The following is a 26,140-nucleotide window of genomic DNA, read 5'->3' on the forward strand; positions in this document are numbered from 1 at the left end:
GCAAACTCAGAACAAGTGGACCAGTACTACGTGGCAGGAATTAAAATTAGGTAAAATTGTACTTCTTATCAAACCTAAAGCATTGGCAAAACAGATATACTAAAATATTACACACACAAAAATTCACATCAGTATTTAATTATTTTATTTGCAGCGTTATGACGAAATCCTATATCTATAGAATATATATAATATATATATATATATATATATATATATATATATATATATATATATATATATAACCATCCCGTAGGAGTACCATCCCGTTAAGAAAGTTAGAAGAAGATCCTATGATAGAGGTCAATGTGTTGTCAAGTTGAGACAAAAGTTGAGAAAAAGGTTTTATAAAACAAAGACACTAACAGTATATGTGCTAAACATGTTAGATTATTTGCATTTTAACGGTATCTTCTACCAAAGACAAACATTTCAAACCCACTGAAAGCCTTCAGTAAGAAATTCGACTGTCTTTCTTTAAGTTCATTTAGCCTGCCACAACACTAACTTCTTTCTCTGAAGAAACACAACAAATTGATATACATGGGAGAAAGTTGCTGTGCTATTGTTAGGATATGGTATTTGATGCCTTGGCTATTACCCGTTAAACAAACATGTGATTTGGTTTGAATCTGGTGTGAGGAGACAGGCAAGCCCCACTTATCCCATTCCATCAATGTCCTGCCAAAGAACCACAGTGTGGGGGATAATCCAAACTCAAGGCGATCCCGATGGGCTTTTTGCTGCCGCTCATTCTGTGTTCTTTTAGTTGGTTTTCCACAGACAGCAAACTGTGCTTTGCATCGGATAACTCAAGCACAACACTGCAAAATTCTATCGGGGGACTGTTGTGAAGAAAAGACATTTTTCAAATCACTTCAATGAAGAGGATATAAGTGTTTAAACCTAAAGAAATAGAAACATTTGACATTGGTGTACATTCTCAAATATTACACATAAGAAGTTTGAATTGGACATTGCTTCTGGAAACCAGATTGAGTACCACCGACAGTTTAGCAGAATGTGTAGGATCGATTAATAATTCCTTTAATAGCATGAAGAGAGTGCAATACTACAGCATGGATGAGCTCCATACATCTCTCAACAAGTACTGCTGGCAGGTTCACAGTCTGGTGCCTTTGGAGGAATAGACAGAAAAAAAAGATGCAAAGACAAGTTCAGTGCATGAAATAAATGAGGATATTCCCATGCAATATCCCGCAGCCTAACAGCCAGCACTTAACGTGATGAGGTTACAGCAGAAGGCACAATGGAGTACCCTGCTTGAATGTGCAGGGGACATAGGTGAGAATTCATGCCAGTGTTGGGCTCTTCCCTCTGGGCTGTGTTGCTCCCTACGCCTGCATCAGCTTCTGGGGGCCTTCACAGAAACAGAGGCTGCTCCTGACCTGTGAGGAGGCGGTAGGTAGAGGCTGGCATGGTCTTCAAGTGGATCTGGAACAGAGACAGAGGCCAGGGTTACACGTGTCGGGCAAAGGTAAGATGCACCAGAGTTGATACTATGTTCCCATCTGCCCCTAGGATTGACTCGCTTATTTCCATCAGCTGCAGATCGAGATCAGTTTGATTTCAATTTTGACTGTTAACCCCAGTGAGGATTGCAGGATTACTCACCTCTCCCACAGCATGGGTCAGGATATGGATGATTTTCTCGTGCGGTGTGGCAACCACGCTCTGCTCGTTGATCTCAATAATGCGATGCCCCACACGAATCCCGCCTCGCTCCGCAATGCCACCCCGCATCAGACTGCAGATCTGGGGAGAGAGCAGAGGGTCAGGAGAAGCCTTCTAGGTATTTGACCTTAAGGAAAAAAACAGGCTCCATTAGATGTATTTTTCAGTAATTATAAATCATGTATATTGAACCAAATGGATTTCTCTCTCCAGCACATCTCATCCTGTGTATATAGCTGTGGCCAAAAGTTTTGCATCGCTATAAAATTAACAAGTTTTGCTTCATAAAGTCGAATGAAACCTGCTGAATAATGTTACATTAACATTAAATTACATACCGCTTTGTAGTTTTCCATATCATTAACAAAAAATGACAAATAGAAAAATCTGACATTCCGAATTTTAACATGAAATACTGTTACTGTAAATACTATTTACTTCCGGTAGACACTTGTGTTATCATTTTGGCTTTTCTTTGATTACACGAAGTTAAATAAAAAAAAAAAAACTAAATTATGTACCTATGTTTTGATAGTTTTTTTTGTTTTGTTTTTTTTAAATTGGTCTCAATCCTAAAATTCTAGGTGATGCAAAACTTTTGGCCAGAGCTGCAGATCCACAGAAAATACAGCAGCGTTCTAAAGTAAAAGTAGTACAATGTTCCATTTTTTTTTACCCCGGTTTTCTCCCCAATGTGGAATGCCCAGTTATTATTGCCTTGCTGACATAAGCCCTCCCTACCTGGGCGGCGCTCAACCAGTTGTGTACCACCCCCTAGGAACCCCCAGTCATGGTCGGCAATGACATAATAATTTTCCACTTTAGCGTTTTATAGAGTTCGTGTTTTGTGTAGGGTGTCTTAATACTATAGACATCATTTTGCAGTTTGAGAAGCTTTTGCACAAGATGAAATCTGTTATAACAGTAAGAGACTCCCTACATATGACGTATCAACGTATACTGTAAAACACTCACATTGTAACACATGCAGAAATACTACAAGAAACTAAACTATTTCTCTCTAGTTGGCAGACAGTGAAAAACAGATTTATAAGCAGATGTTTCCAGAGCATGGTGCAGAAACACCATCATGTACTTCACAGGACTGCAGAAAGAAGGTGGTCAGAGAGTGGGAGAGGTGACTCTTTCACCCCAGGCTGACTCACAATTCCATCCTCGACACTGAAACCCAATTGGTACTTGGGGTCCGGCCGTTTGATGATCGCCATGGTAACAGGGGGGCAGTGCACAATGCTGAGCTTCACCTCTGTCTGGTTCTTCAGATCCTTAAAAATAAATAAATTCCAACATATTTAAACATCTTTTACAATACAACTGAATCTTTTATATTAAAAATAAAAACCCACACACACATCCCACTGCCTATTCCGCACTGCATTTTTTTTTTAAAGCAAACTCTGTTCATTTTCTGTATTGCTATTGACCCTGTGAGAGTCGTGCATGTTTTGTTGGGGGTGGTCACTGTCTCGGATTCCTCTTTGAATATCGGTTGGTTTTTTTTGCCTTTACTACGCATGTAAATATAAACACAAACTAGTATTAAAATGTTGCAATGCTTCCACAAGCATGTTCTATTTGACACTAAACTAGGATTTTATTTGCACTCACTAAGCATGCTAAACCCAGATCTAGCCAACACTTTATAGTTTAGTTTTCAAGCTATGTTCTGCAATGCCCCTAGAAAACCACTGTCTCCGATAGCTTGGAAGCCAGAGGAGTACGTACATGTACCCCAGTGTCAATCGAGCTAAAAGGACCGACTCATAAGAACACAACAAAAGTTTGGGAATGAGAAAAGGCCATTCAGCCCATCAAGGTTTGCCCCTTGTTAGCACACCATTCTCCCCTTCTGGGGGACATAATTGAAAAAGTACAGAACCTTTATGTTCCCAGTGTTCTATATCGTACTTTGTCTAGTAGGCTATTCCATAAATTTATAACACTCTGTTTAAAAAAGTGTTCTAAACTTATTTTTACTCAGCTTCCACTTATGCTCTCTTCTTGTTCTCTCTGTGCTAAATTTGAAGTCGTGTCTTGGGTTAACTGTATCTATACTATCTGGCAGTACAACACTATGCATGCGAATTCTCTACTGCTAACTGGATTTCACTGTCTTTACTAGACCTCTACCCCTGTAAGAGCTCCGCTCGGAGTGTTCTTTACTAGACCTCTACCCCTGTAAGAGCTCCGCTCGGAGTGTTCTTTACTAGACCTCTACCCCTGTAAGAGCCCCGCTCGGGGTGTTCTTTACTAGACCTCTACCCCTGTAAGAGCCCCGCTCGGGGTGTTACAGTTCACAGCGGGACGCCCTTGAGCCATGGTCAGTGTGCTCCACATTATGGCTCGCAATGACAAGGCAGGTAGTTTTTGTTAGAAGAAAGTCAAAGTCCAAAAACAATATTTTAACCATGTAACCGGTTTAAAGAGCAAAGAACACAGAAGCGACGGGAGGTCCAGTTAAAACAAATGTTTTTCCTTTGTAAATTCTTGTTTTGTTTCTGGCCATCGATGTGATTTCTCAGCCAAAAAGGTTAAACAGCGCTGGGCTACACATTTTACAACACATACTGGAAGACTTGTTATGATGGGTAACAAGCAAGTTTAAATATTAAACAGTTTTATTCTTTAAGTTTAAATGTTTTACCAATTAACACCGTTGAAGTCATTAAAAAAATCTAGTATTATACTTTCACAGCAAAACACATTTGCTTGAATGAATCAACTACTGACCGCCATGGCTTTTATTTTACCAACTTCAATTAAACCTTCGTTGATCGATTAACCCCCCTGGTGCCCTGTTTGTAGCCCCCTGTTGCTCGCTACCCAGTAGCACAGCCTATGCAGAATCCAAGAAAAAAGTCTTCTAGCTTTTTAACAATGTAAGTAACAGTTCTCAATGTCAATATATATTGCTATGTATAATAACATGTACATGCATGTGTTGGATTGCACCTGTTATTTCAGCAGGGTAATGGTAAGCTTAACGCTTCCAGTCACTTCGAGTGGCTATGCTGACAGAGGCAGTGCTGGGGTAAACTCACCCTGATGATGCTCTGGCAGGTGGTGATGGGCAGCCCCACCAGGCTAGTGCCGTTGACAGACATAACTCGGTCCCCGATACTGAGCTCCCCACAGCGCTCTGCTGCCCCCCCGTGGAGGAGGTTAGCTACTACCACTGTGGGCAGTATGGAACCCCACCCAGACTCCACGATGGCCAGGCCTAGGATCTCCCCACGAGTTTTCTCAATGCACACCTGCAGGACAGAGGCACAGGGAGGGAGGGGTTACATACAGCACAATGCTTCCGGGCCAGGGCGCGGGGAAAGAGCTTAATACTACACACCATTACATTTAGGGTTGACAGTCGGCACTCTTTCACATTGGGACCTAGTCACAAAACTGTGTTTTAATGGATTAAATGAAACATTGTATACATGCTTAAACCTGCATGGAACCATTCACTATGTATTTGAAACTTGATTTAATCCATCATTAAAGAACTGTTAAACTAGAAAGTCAGTGACAGACACCGCCACATCAGTAAACAGTAAATACTGCTGTAGAATGGAGTGTGGAAACAGGTCCTGTGGGGAGGGCAGAGCCAGTGGCACACTGGGGACCATGCTCGCTCTCATTCAGAGTGCTTTCAGCCCCTATGTGGTGCCTGGTACTGCGGGGTGGAGTGGCCTCACCTGGCGGATGTTCTCAGAGCGGGAGAAGTGCACCAGGTCCCCGTTGTAGAGCTCCTGAGTCCCCAGGTAGTCGCTGTACTCGCTAGGCTGCAGCTCGCTGGGCTTGATGCCGTTCACCTGCAGGAACTGCTGATAGGCAACGCTGAACGCCTGGCCAATTGCCTGAGCCATGAGCTGAGCCTGCCAGAGATGAGCCAAAATCAGAGGGAAGGACTCTCAGAAAACAACAGGCCGAAGGTTTCACACACATCCTTCATTTTTGCACATGCACATGTACAAGAAATACGTATTACAGCAGAGATGCAGTTTCATTTTAAAACCGGTACTCACGTCCTCGGAGTGGAACGCGTGGCAGATCATGCAGCACTTCTTCTGGGCTGGTGAGCAGGATGCTTCCCTCTCCCCATCTCCCTCTGCAGCGCGCCGGCCTGGCAGCTTCCTGCGAGCCATCAGGACCAGGATGCTGCCGATATCGGCAATGTAAGAGATCGACTGCAAAGAGTGGTCCATCATGGCCTCCTGAGCCCGGAGAAACAGCACATGTTCACTATTGCACTCTTGACACAGGCTTTAGAGCTCATAGTTCATCTGTTAAACAGCTCAACGTGGATCAACTAATCTTTATTTCTTATTACATATATAGTTAATCCTTTGCGGTTCATCGTCGGACCAGGTCCGACATTACGACTGTCCTTTTCCAGTCCAATATCGGACCTTGTCCGACATCATCAAAAAGACGTAAAGCACAGGTCTCTAGTTGTTTTTTTTCTCCAGAAAAAGCTGAGAAAACCATTTAATGGTTGAAAGAGACCAATAGGAGCCGAATGAAACCGAAAAGAAAGGGGCGTGTGAGCAATAACCTTGGAAGCTGAGCCATACAGAGACAAGCAGACATAAACAAAGGAGGTAGCTGCTTCTGCATCCAGAGCTCAAAGAATAGCAGACGTTTGCAGAGCTCTTTGAGATGTTATAGTAATACAATAATGACTTGGATTGCATTATTGAGGAGTTTGGTGATAAAACGAGTAATCAGGAGAGGACTTATCAGTATGCACGTCTATAAAGAGGTATGTGAAAAATACAGCGAACAAGGGGTGGAGCTTGGGTGGAGATGCAGTACTGATGTCTTTGTAGTTTTACTTGGGGAAAAAAAAATTTAAACAGCGAGTGTAAAATAAACAACGCGTGTGAAAATAAATTGGACCCGACGTGCCTGACAGGCGCTGAATAAATGGACCGGAAAGGGTTCATGCTTCTCAGATCGAGATCTGTATAGTATTGACTTTGCAGTCACAGTGTGTTTTGCCTCCCACCGATTTACCACCTTCCCAGAATTTGCGAGACAGTTTCTAAAATGGCAAGTTTTGTGTGGGATTAACACAAAAAACAGGATCAACAAAAGTGCTGCTTCAGATGTGGCAAGCGGGTCAGAACCGGGGGATACAGAAGCAGGTACTGTACCTCACTCGAAAACGCTTCACACTTTCCTAACACTGGCCCAACTTGCAAGGTAAGTGTTATGTATAGTGAGGAACGTTTTGTTTTGTTATGCTCCTACACAGGTATAGAATTTCACTTCCCAGTGGCTTTTCTAACAGCTATTGCCAGGGCTGTTTTGCCCAGCGATCTTTACCTGCGTATCCGCGCTGAGCACCTTGATCCTCTTGGTGGAAATGAAGAGATCCACCTCTGTCATCGGCTGGGACTCTCCCTCAGGAGCCTAGGAATTCAAAACACCCCAAATCAGTCTCACAGAGACCCAGCAGGAGGACAACAGTTTAGAGTTTAAATGTTCTTCAGGTGTTAAATGTTTACATTTTTTTCCTTAACCATTATCAGAGATGTGCATTTCAAAGTAGCGGTTAGCTAGTGTAAGTTTATTTATAAACACATAATGTTGTGTGCATGTAGTCTCATCCATATTAATGTTTTAGTCAGCGCTCCAGATAAGCTGCTTACTGGGTTGAAAAACCATGAATTACGTACGATATTAATTTACTGTATTCCTTCCAAATGAAGACGCACTTTTTAAACCAATGTTTTCTTCTCACAAATAGCCTGCACCATCAATTCGAGTATAGTGATGCATGTACAAATAAAAGACATGATTGCCCAAGTACACAAACAGGAACGTGATTGGCTGCCCGAGTACACAAACAGGAACGTGACCGACTGCCCAAGAAAAGACAAAACAAAAACGCTACTGCCCTAGTACACAAACAGGAACGTGATCGACTGCCCGAGTACACAAACAGGAACGTGACTGACTGCCCAAGTACACAAACAGGAACGTGATTGACTGCCAGAGAAAAGAAACAAAAACGCTACTGCCCGAGTACACAAACAGGAACGCGATCGGCTGCCCGAGCACACAAACAGGAACGCGACCGGCTGCCCGAGCACACAAACAGGAACGCGACCGGCTGCCCGAGCACACAAACAGGAACGCGACCGGCTGCCCGAGCACACAAACAGGAACGCGACCGGCTGCCCGAGCACACAAACAGGAACGCGACCGGCTGCCCGAGCACACAAACAGGAACGCGACCGGCTGCCCGAGCACACAAACAGGAACGCGACCGGCTGCCCGAGCACACAAACAGGAACGCGACCGGCTGCCCGAGCACACAAACAGGAACGCGACCGGCTGCCCGAGCACACAAACAGGACTGCCAGAGAAAAGAAACGAAAACGCTACTGCCCGAGTACACAAACAGAAACATAAGAACATAAGAAAGTTTACAAACGAGTGGAGGCCATTCGGCCCATCTTGCTCGTTTGGTTGTTAGTAGCTTATTGATCCCAAAATATCATCAAGCAGCTTCTTGAAGGATCCCAGGGTGTCAGCTTCAACAACATTACTGGGGAGTTGATTCCAGACCCTCACAATTCTCTGCGTAAAAAAGTGCCTCCTATTTTCTGTTCTGAATGCCCCTTTGTCTAATCTCCATTTGTGACCCCTGGTCCTTGTTTCTTTTTTCAGGCTGAAAAAGTCCCTTGGGTCGACACTGTCAATACCTTTTAGAATTTTGAATGCTTGAATTAGGTCGCCACGTAGTCTTCTTTGTTCAAGACTGAACAGATTCAATTCTTTTAGCCTGTCTGCATATGACATGCCTTTTAAGCCTGGAATAATTCTGGTCGCTCTTCTTTGCACTCTTTCTAGAGCAGCAATATCTTTTTTATAGCGAGGTGACCAGAACTGCACACAATATTCAAGATGAGGTCTTACTAGTGCATTGTACAGTTTTAACATTACTTCCCTTGATTTAAATTCAACACTTTTCACAATGTATCCGAGCATCGTGTTAGCCTTTTTTATAGCTTCCCCACATTGTCTAGATGAACACATTTCTGAGTCAACAAAAACTCCTAGGTCTTTTTCATAGATTCTTTCTCCAATTTCAATATCTCCCATATGATATTTATAACGTACATTTTTATTTCCTGCGTGCAGTACCTTACACTTTTCTCTATTAAATGTCATTTGCCATGTGTCTGCCCAGTTCTGAATCTTGTCTAGATCATTTTGAATGACCTTTGCTGCTGCAACAGTGTTTGCCACTCCTCCTACATTTGTGTCGTCTGCAAATTTAACAAGTTTGCTTACTATACCAGAATCTAAATCATTAATGTAGATTAGGAATAGCAAAGGACCTAATACTGATCCCTGTGGTACACCACTGGTTACCACACTCCATTCTGAGGTTTCTCCTCTAATCAGTACTTTCTGTTTTCTACATGTTAACCACTCCCTAATCCATGTACATGTGTTTCCTTGAATTCCAACTGCGTTCAGTTTGAGAATTAATCTTTTGTGCGGGACTTTGTCAAAAGCTTTCTGGAAATCTAAATAAACCATGTCATATGCTTTGCAATTATCCATTATCAACGTTGCATCCTCAAAAAAATCAGGCAAGTTAGTTAGACACGATCTCCCTTTCCTAAAACCATGTTGACTGTCTCCCAGGACCCTGTTACCATATAGGTTATTTTCCATTATAGTTTCCATAAGTTTGCATATAATAGAAGTCAGGCTTACTGGTCTGTAGTTACCTGGTTCAGTTTTGTTTCCCTTTTTGTGGATCGGTATTACGTTTGCAATTTTCCAGTCTGTCGGTACCACCCCTGTGTCAAGAGACTGCTGCATGATCTTGGTTAGTGGTTTGTAAATTACTTCTTTCATTTCTTTGAGTACTACTGGGAGGATCTCATCCGGCCCAGGGGATTTGTTTATTTTAAGAGCTCCTAGTCCCTTTAACACTTCTGCCTCAGTTATGCTAAAGTTATTTAAAACTGGATAGGAAATGGGTGACATGTGGGGCATGTTGTCAGTATCTTCCTTTGTAACAACTTGTGAAAAGTAATCATTTAATATATTTGCTATTTTTTTTTCTTCATCTACGATTTTGCCATTTGTATCTCTTAAACATTTAATCTCCTCTTTGAATGTTCGCTTGCTGTTGTAATATTGGAAAAACATTTTGGAATTGGTTTTAGCTCCCTTAGCAATGTTCATTTCTATTTCTCTCTTGGCCTTTCTAACTTCCTTTTTGACTTGCGTTTGCAGTTCTGTGGACTCTTTCTGCGTACTTTCTTTTTGGTCCTTTTTTAATGCGCTGTAAAGTGCCTTTTTTCACTGAATATTTTTTTTAATTGATCTATTAAACCATTTTGGCAATTTAGTTTTACATTTAGATTTGTCTACTTTAGGGATGTAATTGTTTTGCGCCTCTAGTACTACATTTTTGAAGAACAACCATCCTTCTTCTGTGGGTGTTTTCTCTATTTTACTCCAATCTACTTCTGTTAGTCTCTGTTTCATACCTTCATAGTTTGCTTTTCTAAAATTGTAAACCTTAGCTTTAGTCATTACTTTTGGGGTTTTAAAAAACACTTCAAATGAGACCATGTTGTGGTCTGAGTTTCCCAGTGGTTCTCTGACCTCTGTTTTAGTTATTCCATCTTCGCTATTTGAAAAGACTAAATCAAGGCATGCCTCCCCTCTAGTCGGTGCCTTGACAAATTGTGTTAGGAAGCAGTCATTTTTCATTTCCACCATTTCTATTTCATCCTTCGTGCTACCCATCGGGTTTTCCCATTTTATTTGGGGGAAGTTGAAATCCCCCATTAGTATGGCTTCTCCTTTGCTACATGCATTTCTAATGTCATTGTATAACAGATTATTGTGCTCACCGTCTGAATCTGGCGGTCTATAGCATGCTCCTATTATTATGCCCTTTGAATTTTTGTCCGTTATTCTGACCCATATTGATTCGGTTTTATTTTCTTTGTCCAGGTTTAACATCTGGGCTTCAAGACTGTTTCTTATGTATAGCGCTACCCCTCCTCCTCTTCTGTCCTGCCTGTCTTTCCTATACAGTGTATACCCACAAATATTATATTCGTCCCCATCACTCTCAGACAACCAAGTTTCAGTAACACCTATCACATCATAGTTACCTGTTAGTGCAGTAGCTTCAAGTTCTAGAATTTTGTTTCTGATACTTCTAGCATTTAGATAAATACATTTAATGGTTGTCTTACCTGAGTTGTTGTTCTTGTTTTGATGCGGTCTCCCTTCTGTTTTTTTGTTGATTTCTCCCCCCTTCCTTTCTAGTGATTGACTGCCCGAGAAAAGACAAACGAAAACACTACTGCCCGAGTACACAAATGAAAACACTACTGCCCGAGTACACAAACGAAACCGCGACCGACTGCACGAGTACACTGACAGGAACATGATTGACTGCCCGAGTGCACAAACAAAAACGCTACTGCCCGAGTGCACAAACAGGAACGTGATTGACTGCCCAACTGCACATCTTCAAAGAAGCGTTATTGAAGAGAAGCTTTACATTTCAGCGTTTCTTTATCAAAATCTGTTCTAACAAACAGTATCCGCCTGCACAGATCAGGAACTGTCTCCATACGCCTTTTTCTTATATGCATAATTGAGGATGCATCTTTGTAAATGCATCTTTACTTGATGTTTTATTTTTCCCTCAAGCTGAGGGCATCTTAAATTCAAAGGAATACGGCAATTAATATGGTCCTAATAATTCAAACTTCAATCGAACCAAGTCTTGCAAAATCAATATTGAAAGTTTCAACAGAGGACTACCTAAAGCCTCTCAGACCAGAGGGACTTCGAGGGTGCGGTACCTTAATCATGTCAACGGCTTCCTGAGCCTGTGCCATGCGGGTGCTGGTAGAGGGGTTCTTAACGGAGAGGAGTCGGGTGGAGCCCAGATATTTTGCCCCAAAGATCACTCCATCCAGCAGATCCTCTGGGTCACAGGGACCAGGCACTGTGGACAGACAGAGAGAGAGAGGGAAAAACACTGAGCAAAGAGCAACTCAGAATAGCAGACTGTGTAAAATCTTCAGACAGACTCCAAACCATCTGGAAATGTGAGCAGCGCAGTGACTTAAAAACATTTTACATACTGTAACTTGAGCTGACAAGAATGGAACTATCATGACTATTTAACCCAACCAAATAATTCTACTTTTATAACTAACATCATTTACAGGTTAGGCAGGTTTAATATTTCTATTAAGCCAAGAATCTGATAAGAGAATTAAGTGTGCAAAAAAACCCAACATTGATTATACAACAAACAATTATTTTAAAACAACTTCATTGACTGTGTCCAGTTAGGACCTATATACTATTACTGTTATGTGCTGTTTTAACATAAACAAATTACTGTGAATGGTCACAACCTTTACCTGTTGTGTACAAAACAAAGCCAGGAGGAAATCAAAATATGTCAAACAAAATGCTGGTAACATGATCTGTAAGTTATTGATGGAACAGCTTTATAGAATACAGTGTGTAACTCATTGAATTCAATACACAATACAGTTTTAGCCCAAAGTCCCTTAATGCATTGAAACAAATACGTGTTCCACAAACACAAAGGTTTGGGGCTCACCTTCACATGTAAACATTGTATGATTAGCAAGCTCACGCCGTCTCATTTAATTTTGGAAGTAATCACACGTCACCCTCCAATGACTTGGAGGCAGCATTTTAAATTATAAAAAATTATTTATCAAAGTAAAAACAAAACAAAAAAAACCCAGTAAAACCAAGATTCTCACAATTTCCGATAATTTCATCTGAAACGATGTTCACGTGGTGTTTGTAACCAAACATTTCTAAAAATAAAATTAAAAATCTTATCTCTCTGGCTCTGGAGATAAACAGTGCTCCAGATATATCAACAAGCACAAGTCTCTGTGCTTTATGTTATCTTATTTTTTTAAATACACCTCTAAACTCCTAAAAATATATATTTTTTTTTTTAATTTGGTCGTCGCCAATTATTACTTTTTATTTTCTCCCCAATTTAGTCGTGTCCAATTATTTTTTTAGGCTCAGCTCACCACCACCACCACCCCCGCGCTGACTCGGTGGGGGTGAAGATGAACACACGCTTAGTCTTTTAGTCTTGTGCCTTCTCCAACTGAAGTTTTCCATTTGAGTTCTGACGGAGCATTTTGAAGTCATGTATAACTTCTCATAGATTCCTGCCCTGGTGTGACGAGTCTCATTAGCTTTGCTCATCTCAAAGCTACAGAGTGCCAATCTTGCCTGGGACAAATAAAGGGAAAAACAGTCTTAAGGTAAGCGAGACATAAACAGACCCAGTATATTTTGGCTTACCTTCCTTGTAAGCTGGACAGTTCTTGCTACTCTGAAATCAAAAGGTAAACATACTATTAATAAGTGCGTAGAAGTTTAAGGTTACTATGTTGAAGAAAAAGTTGGACAGGAAACAGGAGTACTTACCTACAAAATATTTGTAGGTAAGTACTCTGGTCTGAAATACCACAGCTATCTCAATGAATTCTACTTGTGTAGAGCAGCTCTGAATCAAATTTAGTTTTAAAAGCACAGAAGCAACCAGTGCCCTCAATCAAACATGTATTTTCTCAAAGTTTCTCAGAGTGTAACCTTTAACCCAGCGGTGGCCAAACCTGGTCCTGGAGAGCCGCAATCCTGCAGTTTTTTTTTTTTAAGTTTTTTTTACACCATCAATGGCTAATGACCAATTAAGAAAATAATGGGTTCAATTAAGTCATTGAGAACTCAGGTGGAACGAAAACCAGAAGACTCTACGGCTCTCCACGACCAGAGCTGGCCACACCTGCATTAACCTGTTCCCCTGCAACACTCTGCCGCCAGTGGCAATAATAAACACATCAGCAAGAAATACCACACAGAACAAATGTGGGATTTCTTACATCAAACTGCTGCAGAGTTTTGCAGGGGAACTCTGGTAAAGCTAATTTTTCTGATACAACATTACTGTGCTGGTTATCACTAGAGGCAATCCAAATCTGGATACCAGGATTCCTTGGAAATCGCGGAATTTGCAGGCTCCCACGGAATTCACAATGTTCCACAGATTCACAATATGTTTGCAGCTACTTCACAATCATTATAAAAAGACTGCTAAAGTGACCCAAAATATGTAATTTAGCTGTTCGGTCCTAGTTTTGTTAAATTAACAGATGTTTTGTCGCCTTCCAAAAAGCAGGAGTCAATTCGGTCAAGATGGGAGTTATGTCCGTTTCTAAAGATTTTACCTACAAAAATGGTTGACATATTAAATTGGAAGTTCTTAACCCATACATTTTTTGATATGATTATATTTACTTGATTTACATTTTTCTAAGCCATTTTTAATACAAATACTAAACACATAAGATGCACTGCAAAACACTCCCCAGATAGCTACTTCAAATTTCCCATAGGTTTGGACTGCCTCTCGTTATCATGCACTGAAAAGGAGAGACACTCACAGTCTCCTCAGCCTGTGCTTGCTGCTGCTGCTGCTCTTCCTCTGGCATCGAGGAGTTGCCCGTTTTCATCCAAACTGGCTCCAGCAGTTCCTCAGGGCTGCAGGGGTACATGCTGACCTCTGCTCCAGCCGGTTGGCCATGCCCAAGAGAGTTCTTTTCATGCCTCTCTCCAAATCCCCCATCCGCCTCGCCATAAGTGATGCTCACCACAGAGTCCACCTCGCTGCCCTGTGCCTTGTACTGTGCTGGAGGAGGGGCTCGCTCCTCTCTCGCCACTCTCTCCTCCTCCAGCCCACCATCATCCAAGAGGTTCAACAGGTCTCTCTGGTTTGCCTCAGAGAAGAGCAGCCCGCTGTTCCTGTCTCTCTGTGGATTGCAGTCTCTTGCTTCAAGCCTCCCGCTCAGCGCTACGCTTGAAACCAAGTCCTCTACAGCAGAGTCGACCCGTTCCCCCACGCTGGGGAAGTGGGAGAGGGAACGAGTCGCTGGGGGCTGGCTGTATGTTTGGAGCCTGGCTAGAAGCACCTGGATCTGGCTGTGGTCTTCATCTTCTAGCTTATAATCCCCACTAGTATCCAATTCCTCTTCACAGCCTGCCAACCTGTCCTCTTGTTCATCATTGCTCTGCTGTAATCCGCCTCTGTGGAGATCTGTGGCCACAGTGCCAGACAGGTCCAACCCAAGGTCCGGGAGTGGCTCCAGCTGGCTAAATTGATCTGGCAGTAAATCCATTTCAGCCTTAAGGGAGATGCCACCCCTGTCTGCCTCAAGGACAGAGCAGCCCACACTGTCAGTGGAGGAATCCAGGCTTCCAGACTCACTCCAGTCCAAAGGAGGGGGCTCAATGAGACTGAAGGAGTCTGATTCTTCTGCATCCCCGGCCGGGTTACACAGGTTATTGCGCAAGCTGCGTGCAGAGCTCTCCTCTGCTGCTGGGGGTGAAGTTTCAGGGAGGGGGGAGCCTGTTTCATCAGTTCTGGCTTCCTCTTCCGGGGGTTGGCTTCCTAGCCCCAGGTTGCGACCGGCTATTATTTCACATTGATACTCGTCCACCATGGTGTCTGGGGCTACAATGCCCTGTGCAAGGAAGCCATCCAAGTGAAGATCCATCACACGCTTCCATTCACAAGGGTCCTAACACTGTGGGAGTCTATGGGCAGAACATTTCAAACAGCTGTGAGGTTATGACACACAGGAGGATTGTGTTTTGGTGTTGGGTGGGATGTCTCCAAGATACTGACCAAAATGTATGTGTGTGTGTGTGTGTGTGTCATATATATATATATATATATATATATATATATATATATATATATATATATATATATATATATATATCTACACACACACACACACACACACACACACACACATATACACACACACATACACATACATACACAGCTCTGGAAAAAATGTATTACATTGTTACATTTTGCAGTGGTCTCTTAATTTTTTCCAGAGCTGTGTGTATATATATATATATACAAACACACATATATATACACACACACACACACACACATACAGTACTGTGCAAAAGTTTTAGGCAGGTGTGAAAAAATGCTGTAAAGTAAGAATGCTTTCAAACACAGAGATGTTAATAGATTATATTTATCAATTAACAAAATGCAAAGTGAGTGAACAGAAGAAAAATCTAAATCAAATCCATATTTGATGTGACCGCCCTTTGCCTTCAAAACAGCATGAATTCTTCTAGGTACACTTGCACAAAGTCAGGGATTTTGTAGGCATATAGTCAGGTATATGATTAAACAATTATACCAAACAGGTGCTAATGATCATCAATTCAATACGTAGGTTGAAACACAATCATTAACTGAAACAGAAACAGCTGTGTATGAGGAATAAAACTGGGTGAGGAACAGCCAAACGCAGCTAACAAGGTGAGGTTGCTGAAGACAGTTTACTGTCAAAAGTCATACACCATGGCAAGACTGAGCACAGCAACAAGACACAAGGTAGTTATACTGCATCAGCAAGGTCTCTCCCAGGCAGAAATTTCAAGGCAGACAGGGGTTTCCAGATGTGCTGTCCAAGCTCTTTTGAAGAAGCACAAAGAAACAGGCAACGTTGAGGACCGTAGACGCAGTGGTCGGCCAAGAAAACTTACTGCAGCAGATGAAAGACACATCATGCTTACTTCCCTTCACAATCGGAAGATGTCCAGCAGTGCCATCAGCTTAGAATTGGCAGAAAACAGTGGGACCCTGGTACACCCATCCACTGTCTGGAGAAGTCTGGTCAGAAGTGGCCTTCATGGAAGACTTGCGGCCAAAAAGCCATACCTCCGACGTGGAAACAAGGCCAAGCGACTCAACTATGCATGAAAACACAGGAACTGGGGTGCAGAAAAATGTCAGCAGGTGCTCTGGACTGAAGAGTCAAAATTTGAAATATTTGTCTGTAGCAGAAGGTAGTTTGTTTGCTGAAGGGCTGGAGAGCGGTACACGAATGAGTGTCTGCAGGAAACAGTGAAGCATGGTGGAGGTTCCTTGCAATTTGGGGCTGCATTTCTGCAAAAGGAGTTGGGGATTTGGCCAGAATTAATGGTCTCCTCAATGTTGAGTACAGGCAGATACTTATCCATCATGCTATACCATCAGGGAGGCATCTGATTGGCCCCAAATTTATTCTGCAGTATGACAACGACCCCAAACATACAGCGTAAGTCATTAAGAACTATCTTCAGCGTAAAGAAGAACAAGGAGTCCTGGAAGTGAAGGTATGGCCCCCACAGAGCCCTGATCTAAACGAGTCTGTCTGGGATTACATGTAGAGAGAGAACCAACAAAGGCTACCTAAATCCACAGAAGAACTGTGGTTAGTTCTCCAAGATGTTTGGGCCAACCAACCCGTCGAGTTCCTTCACAAACTGTGTGCAAATGTACCTAGAAGAATTGATGCTGTTTTGAAGGCAAAGGGTGGTCACACCAAATATGGATTTGATGTAGATTTTTCTTCTGTTCACTCACTTTGCATTTTGTTAATTGATAAATATAAACTATTAACATCTCTGTGTTTGAAAGCATTCTTACTTTACAGCATTTTTTCACACCTGCCTAAAACTTTTGCACAGTACTGTGTGTGTGTGATATATATATAAGCTAAATTACACCTACACATAACACATACACTGAGCCAGTCTGACACATTGGAGATACCACACTCTATCCAGTTTTAATTCATGAATTATTTAAAAGCATGTTTCTTCTTTCAAAGTCTGTTTTTATGAATAAAATAAAGTTTGATATTCCTGAAACTGTTCTAGACAGTTGTTACATTAATTTATTCAACAGTATTTTAGTCATAAAAACAGACTCAGGAAAAAAAAAAAAAAAAAAAAAAGAAACATTAAAAAGGAATATAAGCTGCTTAAGTGAAATAACCAGAAGTTAAACTATGGAACTAATTCCAGAGTTTCAAAGACATGGCTGGTGTTGCAATCTTATCCGTCTTAGTCAAGTTACATTACCCTGCCCTGTTACTCACGCACTCCTATATACTAGGAGGAGAGCACACTAATGTAATTGAGCTGTTACATCTATTCTGCATACACATCAAAAAAATATTCAATACAAAACATATGACAAATACTTAACAAGTAAAAACTCAGGAACAGAAATTAAGACTCGAGCATATCTCAGATAGGGCCACTAGCTGAAACTGCAATGCAATAGAGTCTAAAAATGACTTGCATTAACTTAATTAGAAAGCCCTGATACTATCTGAATTTACTTTCAACAAAAACAATAGCTTGTGATAGAACTTCTGCCGGGCCATGCATCTGGCTTACAGATCATAATGATAACATACTCAATTACAATGAAACATACAGCAATGCCTGGACTAATAATATACTTTAATTCTAGCTATCTGTGTACAGGTATAAACATTGTTTCGTGTCAGCAAGAAATCAGGCATGCATTGATGAACATGACTAATTAACGTAACTTTAAATCATCCTATAAATATACTCTTACTTTTAGCAAACTTTATATATATATATATATATATATATATATATATATATATATATATATTATATATATATATATATATAGCCACCAAATGAAATGACTGGTGCTCGTCCAATGTAGTCTGCTTTCTCTTAATCGCCAACAGTGATTATTTCTGAAAAGTCAACCCATTTTAAATGTCACGTATACTATGAACTTTAAACCTGCTCAGTCGGTCATGTTTATCGCTATATAAACTTTCAAAAAAAAAAAGTATTTCCAATTTAATACGTTTGACACCTACAATTTTCACAAATGTAAACACAACACCGTTTACATTGTAAAGTTACAAATGTTTATAACATTACTTAACTGCAACACTCGCTACATTGTTACACGACTTGTAAGTATTTCTTCCTTGCTCCAAACCTCTGCCATCTTCGGTCGTGACGTGACCAATCGCATGCGTCACTTGTCTCAGTCACGCTCAGTCTCCATCAATCCATCCCCGATTCATCAATCGCTACAGTTCACTGATTCAGCAACTGCTCTGCTGTACTTACATTAGTAGTTAAATAAAGATTTACACGTTAAATAGGAAGAAAAACACAAGTAAACCACATTCAATAACGTTGAGTCTTGCTCCTATAAAAAATAACATGTTTATCATGTATTTTTATACACTAGAACAGATTATAAAATTAAACAAAAAAAGTGAATCTTTCCTCAGCTTTCTTTTTTTATAGACATACGTATAGATGTCTGCATAACTCCCATAGTCTTAAAAAAAAAAAAAAAAAAACCTAACTTACTACAGAATGCCCTAGTCAAGTTTCACAAAGCAAGGCACAAATGGGATTCATTTGACTGGTGGCACCACCAAGATACAATAAAAAACTAGACAAGATCCAGGAAGGTAAACACAATATTATTTATTAAACATATAATCATGTAAGATACCATAAATATTTTCACATCACCTCCTTAACTGGTCAATCTGTTTAGCCTTTTCTGCATTTTTCACTGCTCCCCGTATCATTGTGCTGCTGAACTTTCTATGTTTTATTTATTTATTTATTTATTTTTAACATTTTTATTTTGAAATGCAGAAAAAATGTAAAACCTTGTACAACAGATACCATTTTGTGTTAGAATTCCATGAATTCCATTGCTAAGAAACATCAAGTAGACAAAACGTTTTGGCCAGTGCATTCATCAGTGTAAACTTGGAATTTCAATCGTAAACCACACAGTTCAGGAACCACACAAAGAGCATTTTACTGTTATTTCTTTCGTTACACATTCTTGTTTGCTCATCTTCCTGGATTGGTCATTTTGAATCTGACAAAAACAAATGATCTGCAGAATACAACGTCATTAAATAGTGGGCATCCCGTGAGAAGCCCTGTTTCTTCAATGCATGTGTTATATGAGAATTGCATTGCAGTGGTATAGCCCTCATTCAGTGACTATTTTTTTAAAGGCATTATTTATATTATCTATAATTTCCAAAGATTTTACTTAACAACCTACTACGTGTGTTCTAGATAATTGTTTTCATTCAGTTTGTTTACATGCCGCTGCTCCCAGAACACAAACATGAAAACCTCTGAGTGTGAGAATTTCAATTGCTGGTCTGTAATCAGTGATATAGAAACAACAGGCGGTTAGGTGAAAATATTAGACTACTTGTGCTTTAAGCATCTTAAAAAACTTCTAAAAAGTCTCAAGCATTTTACCACTTAAGGCTATGTGTTCTTTTTCTCTTACTATTTCAAATAAACAGCATGTGTGGCCTATTACAGTCTCCAATTAAATTAGACAATCACTAATTTGCCTATTACAACTTTGAGATTTTCAGTTATAGTGGTTTGATTTCATATGCACAACAAATTAAAACTACAGAATCAATGGGGTGGTCTAATACACTTGCACACTACTGTATAAATGAGATGTTCATATCAGTGATGTATTCTGTTTGTCAGTTCCTCCTGTGGAAAGCCTCTGACCTCCAAGTCAAGGTCACAGAAGACAGATACCAGCTCTAAAGGGAGGTATGGAAGTGTTTTTAAAGCCTTCCTATAACTTTAAACACTTCCTCTGCTCTCTGCAGCACACATCTGGTATAGACCAATCAGTGAGGAGGTGGTACCTAACAGTCCAACCAGCCAATCAGGGAACTTCTCTGCCCAGAGGAATCCTGGGGGCATCCAACTGATGGCATTTGCAAAGTCTGCCATGCTGCTGAGGATGCTGAAGACTTCAGAACACAGCTGCTGCTGGTTCTCCATTCCATTACGGGTCTCAATGGAAATAAAGAGAGATCAAACAGAATCACAGGACATTTCTGTATCGCAGGAAATAAAGAGAGATCAAACAATCACAGAACATTTCTGTATTGCACAATACTGTAAAAGTGTAAACACAACTACAGAGAAACATAGATCTTTCTACCTGCTTCCCACACACCTGTCTCTCTCCCGTTGTTTCAGTCTTCTCTTAAACAGCACGATTGCTCGCAGACACCTGCAAAAGAATAAAAATATGACACACTAAGGCACACTAGTGTGCAAATTTATTAGAACACCTCAAGATTTGCAATTTATATCCTTTATATACCTACCTGCATGAAAAACTCTGGGTGTAAGAATTTCAATTTGCGGTCACTAATCAGTGATATAGAAACAATAGGCACTCATGGGTGAAAATGTTAGACCACTTTGTGCTTTAATTAAGCATCTTAAACGACTTCTAAAAAGTCTCATGCATTTTACCATTTGTGTCTATGTGTTTCTTTTCTCTTACTATTTTAAATTAATTACATGTGTGGCCTATTAAAGTTATCAATTAAATTACACAATCACAAATGTGCCTATTTTGACAATTTTCAGTCCAGTGGTTTGAATTAATGTGCACAACAAATCAAAACAGAAGCAATGGGGTGTTCTAATACATTGGCACACTGCTGTATAGAACGATAAGAGTTACTGCATTTCCACAGAAAACAGGTTCCAAATAAGGTCCCAGGGGGTTTAATTGAGGCTCGCAACCTACAAGCGGTGGCGATCAAGAATCAACTGATGGTTGCATCTCCAAAGTCTTGCTGACCTCATTATACCCAGTAGCAGAGAGATCCCCCACAATGCTGTGCTCAGAGTCCACCACTTGCCACACTGTATGCTGATGACCTGGGCATGGCAACGCAGGGCACAGTCTTCATCCTGAGGGGCAACCAAACCCAACTGACTGACTGGAGAAGACAGGACACATTGAACAGATGACTGTAAATCCCCTGTATAGTTGACACCTAAACATTTGATCTTAATCAGAATGAGGCCAGTGATAATTTGTTCCTTTCCCTTATATCGTACCTTGTTTGCAATCATTTTGAGCGTCTCTGTTGTGGAGTAGGTTTGAAGACATTTCTCCATATTTCAATGTCCCGTGTCTGATTTTAGAGTTTATACCTGGATAGCTGCTCTATCTCACCTTGGCTCCCAGGCTGTATGTCTCGTGAGTAAGCGTACATGGAGAGGTCATCAAATAGCCAGAGCACCGCGCGACACTGACTCAGCTGTGCTGAAAACACAAAGGCTTTTTCCAAGTTCAGATCTCCCTGATGCCTTCTGGTACAAAACCCCACCAGCAAGCTGACAGCCATAGCAGAGTTTTCTAACCTGCAGAGATAAGAGGGCAACAAATCTGCACAAGAATGAAAGCAATGTTACAACTCAAGCTTATTTAACACAGACTTAAACTGCTAGGGAAAAAAACAAGGTCAACATTTTTGGCAAAGCATTCATAGTACCATGCATTAAGGGCTGCAGATCTACACTGGTTAAACATGCCCTGCCTGGACCCTTTATTAGGGCCTGTACATATTAGGGCTACAGTTTGCCTTGATCACAGCCTTGACACAGCAAGGTGCTTGGAAGGAGAGTCAAGGGGCTAGAAATCCTTTCAGTCATCCCAAACAAGCTCAATTGGATTGAGATCCAGGGATTGTGGTGGCCATGGAATACGCCTGAAGTGGCTCCCATGATCCTGAACCAGCGGTACATTATCATCTTGAAAGTAGGGACCAACACAGCCCGCATCACCGTTATTCCTGTCACTGTACTGTGATTATACAGTACATAACACAGCTGAGGACCCGTACTGCATTAGTTCAGTACTGTCTGCAGTGTTCAGGTGACCATATCATATGGCTTCGTGTTTAGCGGGACAGTTTGGGATAGTTCAGGCTTTTCAACTCACAACCCAATGCATTCTGGTAAGCGTAGTCCTGCTTTAAAGGTAAGAATGGTACCTGAGCCAGGTAAAACATACCAGAATGCACTGGGTTCCGAGAAGAGAAGCTTGAACTATTCCAACTGTCCCGCTCAACGGGAGCCATATGGTCACCTTATGCAGTCATATGGTCGCCTTATGCAGTATTTACTGAAATAAGTAAGAACCAGTTCATATAATCACAGCAGACACTTTGAATTGCTCGTTTCATAGTTTAAAAGGCTCATACTCACCACCTTATCTCGCCCCTTGTAAGATTCCAGTACATTAACTAACCCCTTTACTGAGCCCGCCATGGTTTGACCAACGCGTTCCCAAAAATACTGGTACGGTTAAAAAAACAAAATTACACTAAAAAGAATGGCGGGGCTAGGGGAACGAAGCTTTCTTGGCGTTAATATTACCACTATCTGAGCTTAAACAAGCCTGTTTTGAATGGAACCCGATATAATACGAGCAAACCTCGATCATGGCAACAACCTTCCGAAACACCGACTTTACACTTTAAATCGGGAAGCGTTACCGTTTACATCGATGACTCACAGAGTGCCAGATGACTGACACACACACAAACACACACGTGTGTGTGTGTGTGTGTGTCATCTGGCACTCTGTGAGTCATCGATGTGTGTGTTTTAACATTATTGTATTGACTGTATACAGTACGTGTATTGACTGCATAGTATGTAAAGAAAATGAATGTAATAATACATTTGATAGAATATTCTATGCAGATTGTTGTCATGAAGTAATGCAGGTACCGCCAACACTGCTGCTGATCGTGTATTAGCTGAAGTAGCTCCCTGTCCTAGCAAGTGTGCAATAACCAACATGACCACCAGGTAGGTGGGTACCGTACCAAGACACTACGAGACAGGCTTGAAGAAAACTTTTTAAAAATTGAATTTATTTAATGCACACAGGAGAACAAGCACAAACTAGACTGCTGATTTCTGGACATCAAGTGTCACCATATCCACGAGATTACCACTGTACACATATCCCACCCAGATCTAAAACATAAGCAAATAATACATACCCAACTACTTAACACTGCAAGTATTTGTAATAATATAGCTACGAATAAACAAGTGAACAAAACAAAAACAATATCAAGAAATCCAGATACACACTGGCGTGTTTCCTCGCCCGTGATATCCGGCTTCCCAAACCCTATTCTGGAAATGTATATTATAAAAACATCATTAAAACAAAGTCAGGAGGAATCAGCACGCCTTCGTCTCCGTGGGCTCGCTCGCCCACCCGTGGTACAATCCTGCGATTATTTCACTCCCACTCCCACGTTTCTGCCACCGTGTCTGTCCCTCGCAGTTCTTGTAACCCATAGGGTAATAAAATCCTCATGGGGATCAATGGTGTATTTTTAAAATGTTCGCGTGCGCTGTACAGTACTAAACATAACTGGAATTATATTGTACTCATCACTTAAAAAGAAAAGTTTATTTGTTTATAGCATAAAAAGGGTTGACTCGTGTTTCAAGATCGTAAGGCTACCTTTCTGTTTTATTATATCCATATAAAAATTATATTGGACTCATTCACTCTATAATTAAATTGTTGATTAATTTCTGTGACTTCGCCTTTAAAAGGTATGTGTTTGATGTCACTGTTACTATGGTGACCCTTCATTACATCGTCTTTATGAAAAATGTCCGGCACCAGGAATTTCATTTTAAACTGAACTCCAGTTAGGCAGCAAAAAGGTAGGAAAAGTCTTTTACAACATAGGCTGGAATTTTCCCCATTAATAGAGTTTGTAAAAACTTGTATTTTTAAAATAGGTTTTATTCATTTTAGAGTATGTAGAAATATCACATATTATGAACAATTATTATTATTATTATTATTTAATAATAATAATAATTAATAATATAATATATGTGAAGTGGTCACCATTTGGTAAACTATACATATATCAAATTTAGAATAATAATAATAATAATAATAATAATAATAATAATAATAATAATAATAATAATAATAATAATAATAATAATAATATACACTACAAAAATACAACTGCAAACAAAATCCCAATTTGTCTTGAAGGTATTATTATATTTGGATACTGTTAAAATTAAAATTAAAATTAAAGGTATTAACATTTGTATTGCAAATATGAAGAATCACAGTATGGAATCCTTGATGGTTCTATGAATCAGTTGTAAGCCTCTGTGTTGAGTAAATAGCAATGGTTCTCTCATAAAGAAATAACATGTTCCATGGAAAGAACACCCAGGAACGAGTCTTTCTGATACTGTTTATGAATGACAGATTGCATTAGCATGAACAGAGCTGCAATCATCAGTGTACAAATGAAAGAGTAAGCAGCTTCAGATGTCATTTTGCTTTTTAACTTCCTGTTTTATGGCGTTTCTGATCATTCTGGTTGGTTCTGGGTTTCTCCAATATTGAGTTTTTCTGCAGATCTGCCGTTTCCTGACCTTCAGCTCGTTTTGAACTTGTCTGGAGAATCCTAAGTGCTGGGACTAAATTGCCTTTTTCCATTACACTCAAATCATGTGACAGTGCAACCTTTGCCACTCTGCCAGCCCTGCCTCTCTGTCTGTGCACAGTTGGTGGGGCTGGTGGAGTTACTGACACACGTGTTGTAATGCTCTTTGATTTGGAATTTTCTTTTCAGGGAATAAATGGCAGCACTTCAGACCCTAATCCCTACTCCACTGCTAGGGAAAGATTTCCTAAAGTCCACCCACATGCAGCTTGGCCTTGATTTACGACAGTGGGGAGACACCATGAAATCCACTTTCAAAAGCCACTTCCTTCCTGTCATGGCACCCAAACTGCCCCTTTCACAGCAGCCCAAACCAGCACAGGTGGAGCACAAGGACCTGCTCCGAACCAAAGAATTCCAGTCAGAAACCTGCAACGCCTTCTCCTTCAAACAACTGGATCCAGTAGTAAGGGTCCCAGCATGGTCTAGATTAACCACCAACTTTAGAATGCATGGCGACCCCAGAAACAATATTTTCACAACCATTCACGAGAGCCACTTCAAACCCAGTCTGATAGGCCACATTCCCAGTAGGGCCGGAGTGGCGTATCAGAAGGGTGGAGGTTACGTGGGCCCAATGTGTGAAGATAGAAAGGAGTTCACACTACCTTTGACAGAACAGTCTGCATACAAGGGCCATGATGTGAGGCTGCACCCTACTGTCAAAGCTCCCTGTAAACATTTAGGTAAAATGTAATTTTCTAAATGTATTAAAAACTACCCTTCATGTGTTTCCCTAGAAAAAGTACTGAGTTCTGGTTGAGTTCAGGAGCTGCTCTTCAGTTTTAGCTACCAGTCATATGTAAGGTAAGCCAAAGTGTCTTTATATTAGTGCACAGCACCCTCTAGTGCAAAGTAGTGTACTGCCAGCAAAAAAAAGCAGATTTGCTAATTGCTAGACGGCACTGGCTATTCTACAAAGACACTGACCTATCCTATATTACACATGTGGAAGCATCTAGAACTGAAGAACAGCTCCCGAACTCCAGCGAAAGCCCCTAACACAGACTTACCAAATACAAACAGACACAGCACTTGAGTAATTGTATCTAGAGCACTATTAAAAGGTAAAAAACTGTTCAAATGTCATTTGAGGCTATGTTGCTCTT

The 26,140-nt window shown here is 40.7% G+C and overlaps 1 protein-coding gene and 1 pseudogene across 2 annotated transcripts; both read right to left on the bottom strand.

Annotated features, from left to right (window-relative positions):
- Positions 1–1,041: 1,041 nt before the first annotated feature.
- LOC121300824 (amyloid-beta A4 precursor protein-binding family A member 3-like) lies at positions 1,042–18,682 on the bottom strand. Of its 2 annotated transcripts, none has more exons than XM_041229716.1 (11): positions 18,579–18,682; positions 14,226–15,375; positions 13,084–13,114; positions 11,574–11,719; positions 7,042–7,128; positions 5,739–5,927; positions 5,409–5,588; positions 4,758–4,970; positions 2,862–2,981; positions 1,636–1,776; positions 1,042–1,455 (listed from the first exon to the last, which is right to left on the bottom strand). In XM_041229716.1, exons 2-11 carry the CDS (start codon positions 15,333–15,335, stop codon positions 1,384–1,386), a joined length of 2,289 nt encoding a protein of 762 aa, XP_041085650.1. In that variant the 5' UTR covers positions 15,336–15,375; positions 18,579–18,682; the 3' UTR covers positions 1,042–1,383. The 2 variants fall into 2 exon arrangements, with proteins under 2 accessions (XP_041085650.1, XP_041085651.1); XM_041229717.1 differs by lacking the exon at positions 18,579–18,682 and adding an exon at positions 18,315–18,555.
- A 136-nt stretch (positions 18,683–18,818) lies between these two features.
- LOC121300459 lies at positions 18,819–23,006 on the bottom strand (annotated as a pseudogene).
- Between the last annotated feature and the right edge of the window lie 3,134 nt (positions 23,007–26,140).

Source organism: Polyodon spathula, chromosome 26 (assembly GCF_017654505.1).
Source record: "Polyodon spathula isolate WHYD16114869_AA chromosome 26, ASM1765450v1, whole genome shotgun sequence".
NCBI lineage: Eukaryota > Metazoa > Chordata > Actinopteri > Acipenseriformes > Polyodontidae > Polyodon > Polyodon spathula.

Coding starts and splice junctions, on each gene's coding strand:
- LOC121300824 (XM_041229716.1), bottom strand. CDS start 15,335: ATGGATCTTCACTTGGATGGCTTCCTTGCACAGGGCATTGTAGCCCCA. Junction 7,129..11,573: donor AAGCCGTTGACATGATTAAG/GTACCGCACCCT, acceptor TTGAATTCCTAG/GCTCCTGAGGGAGAGTCCCA. Junction 4,971..5,408: donor GCTCTGAGAACATCCGCCAG/GTGAGGCCACTC, acceptor TCTGTCCTGCAG/GTGTGCATTGAGAAAACTCG.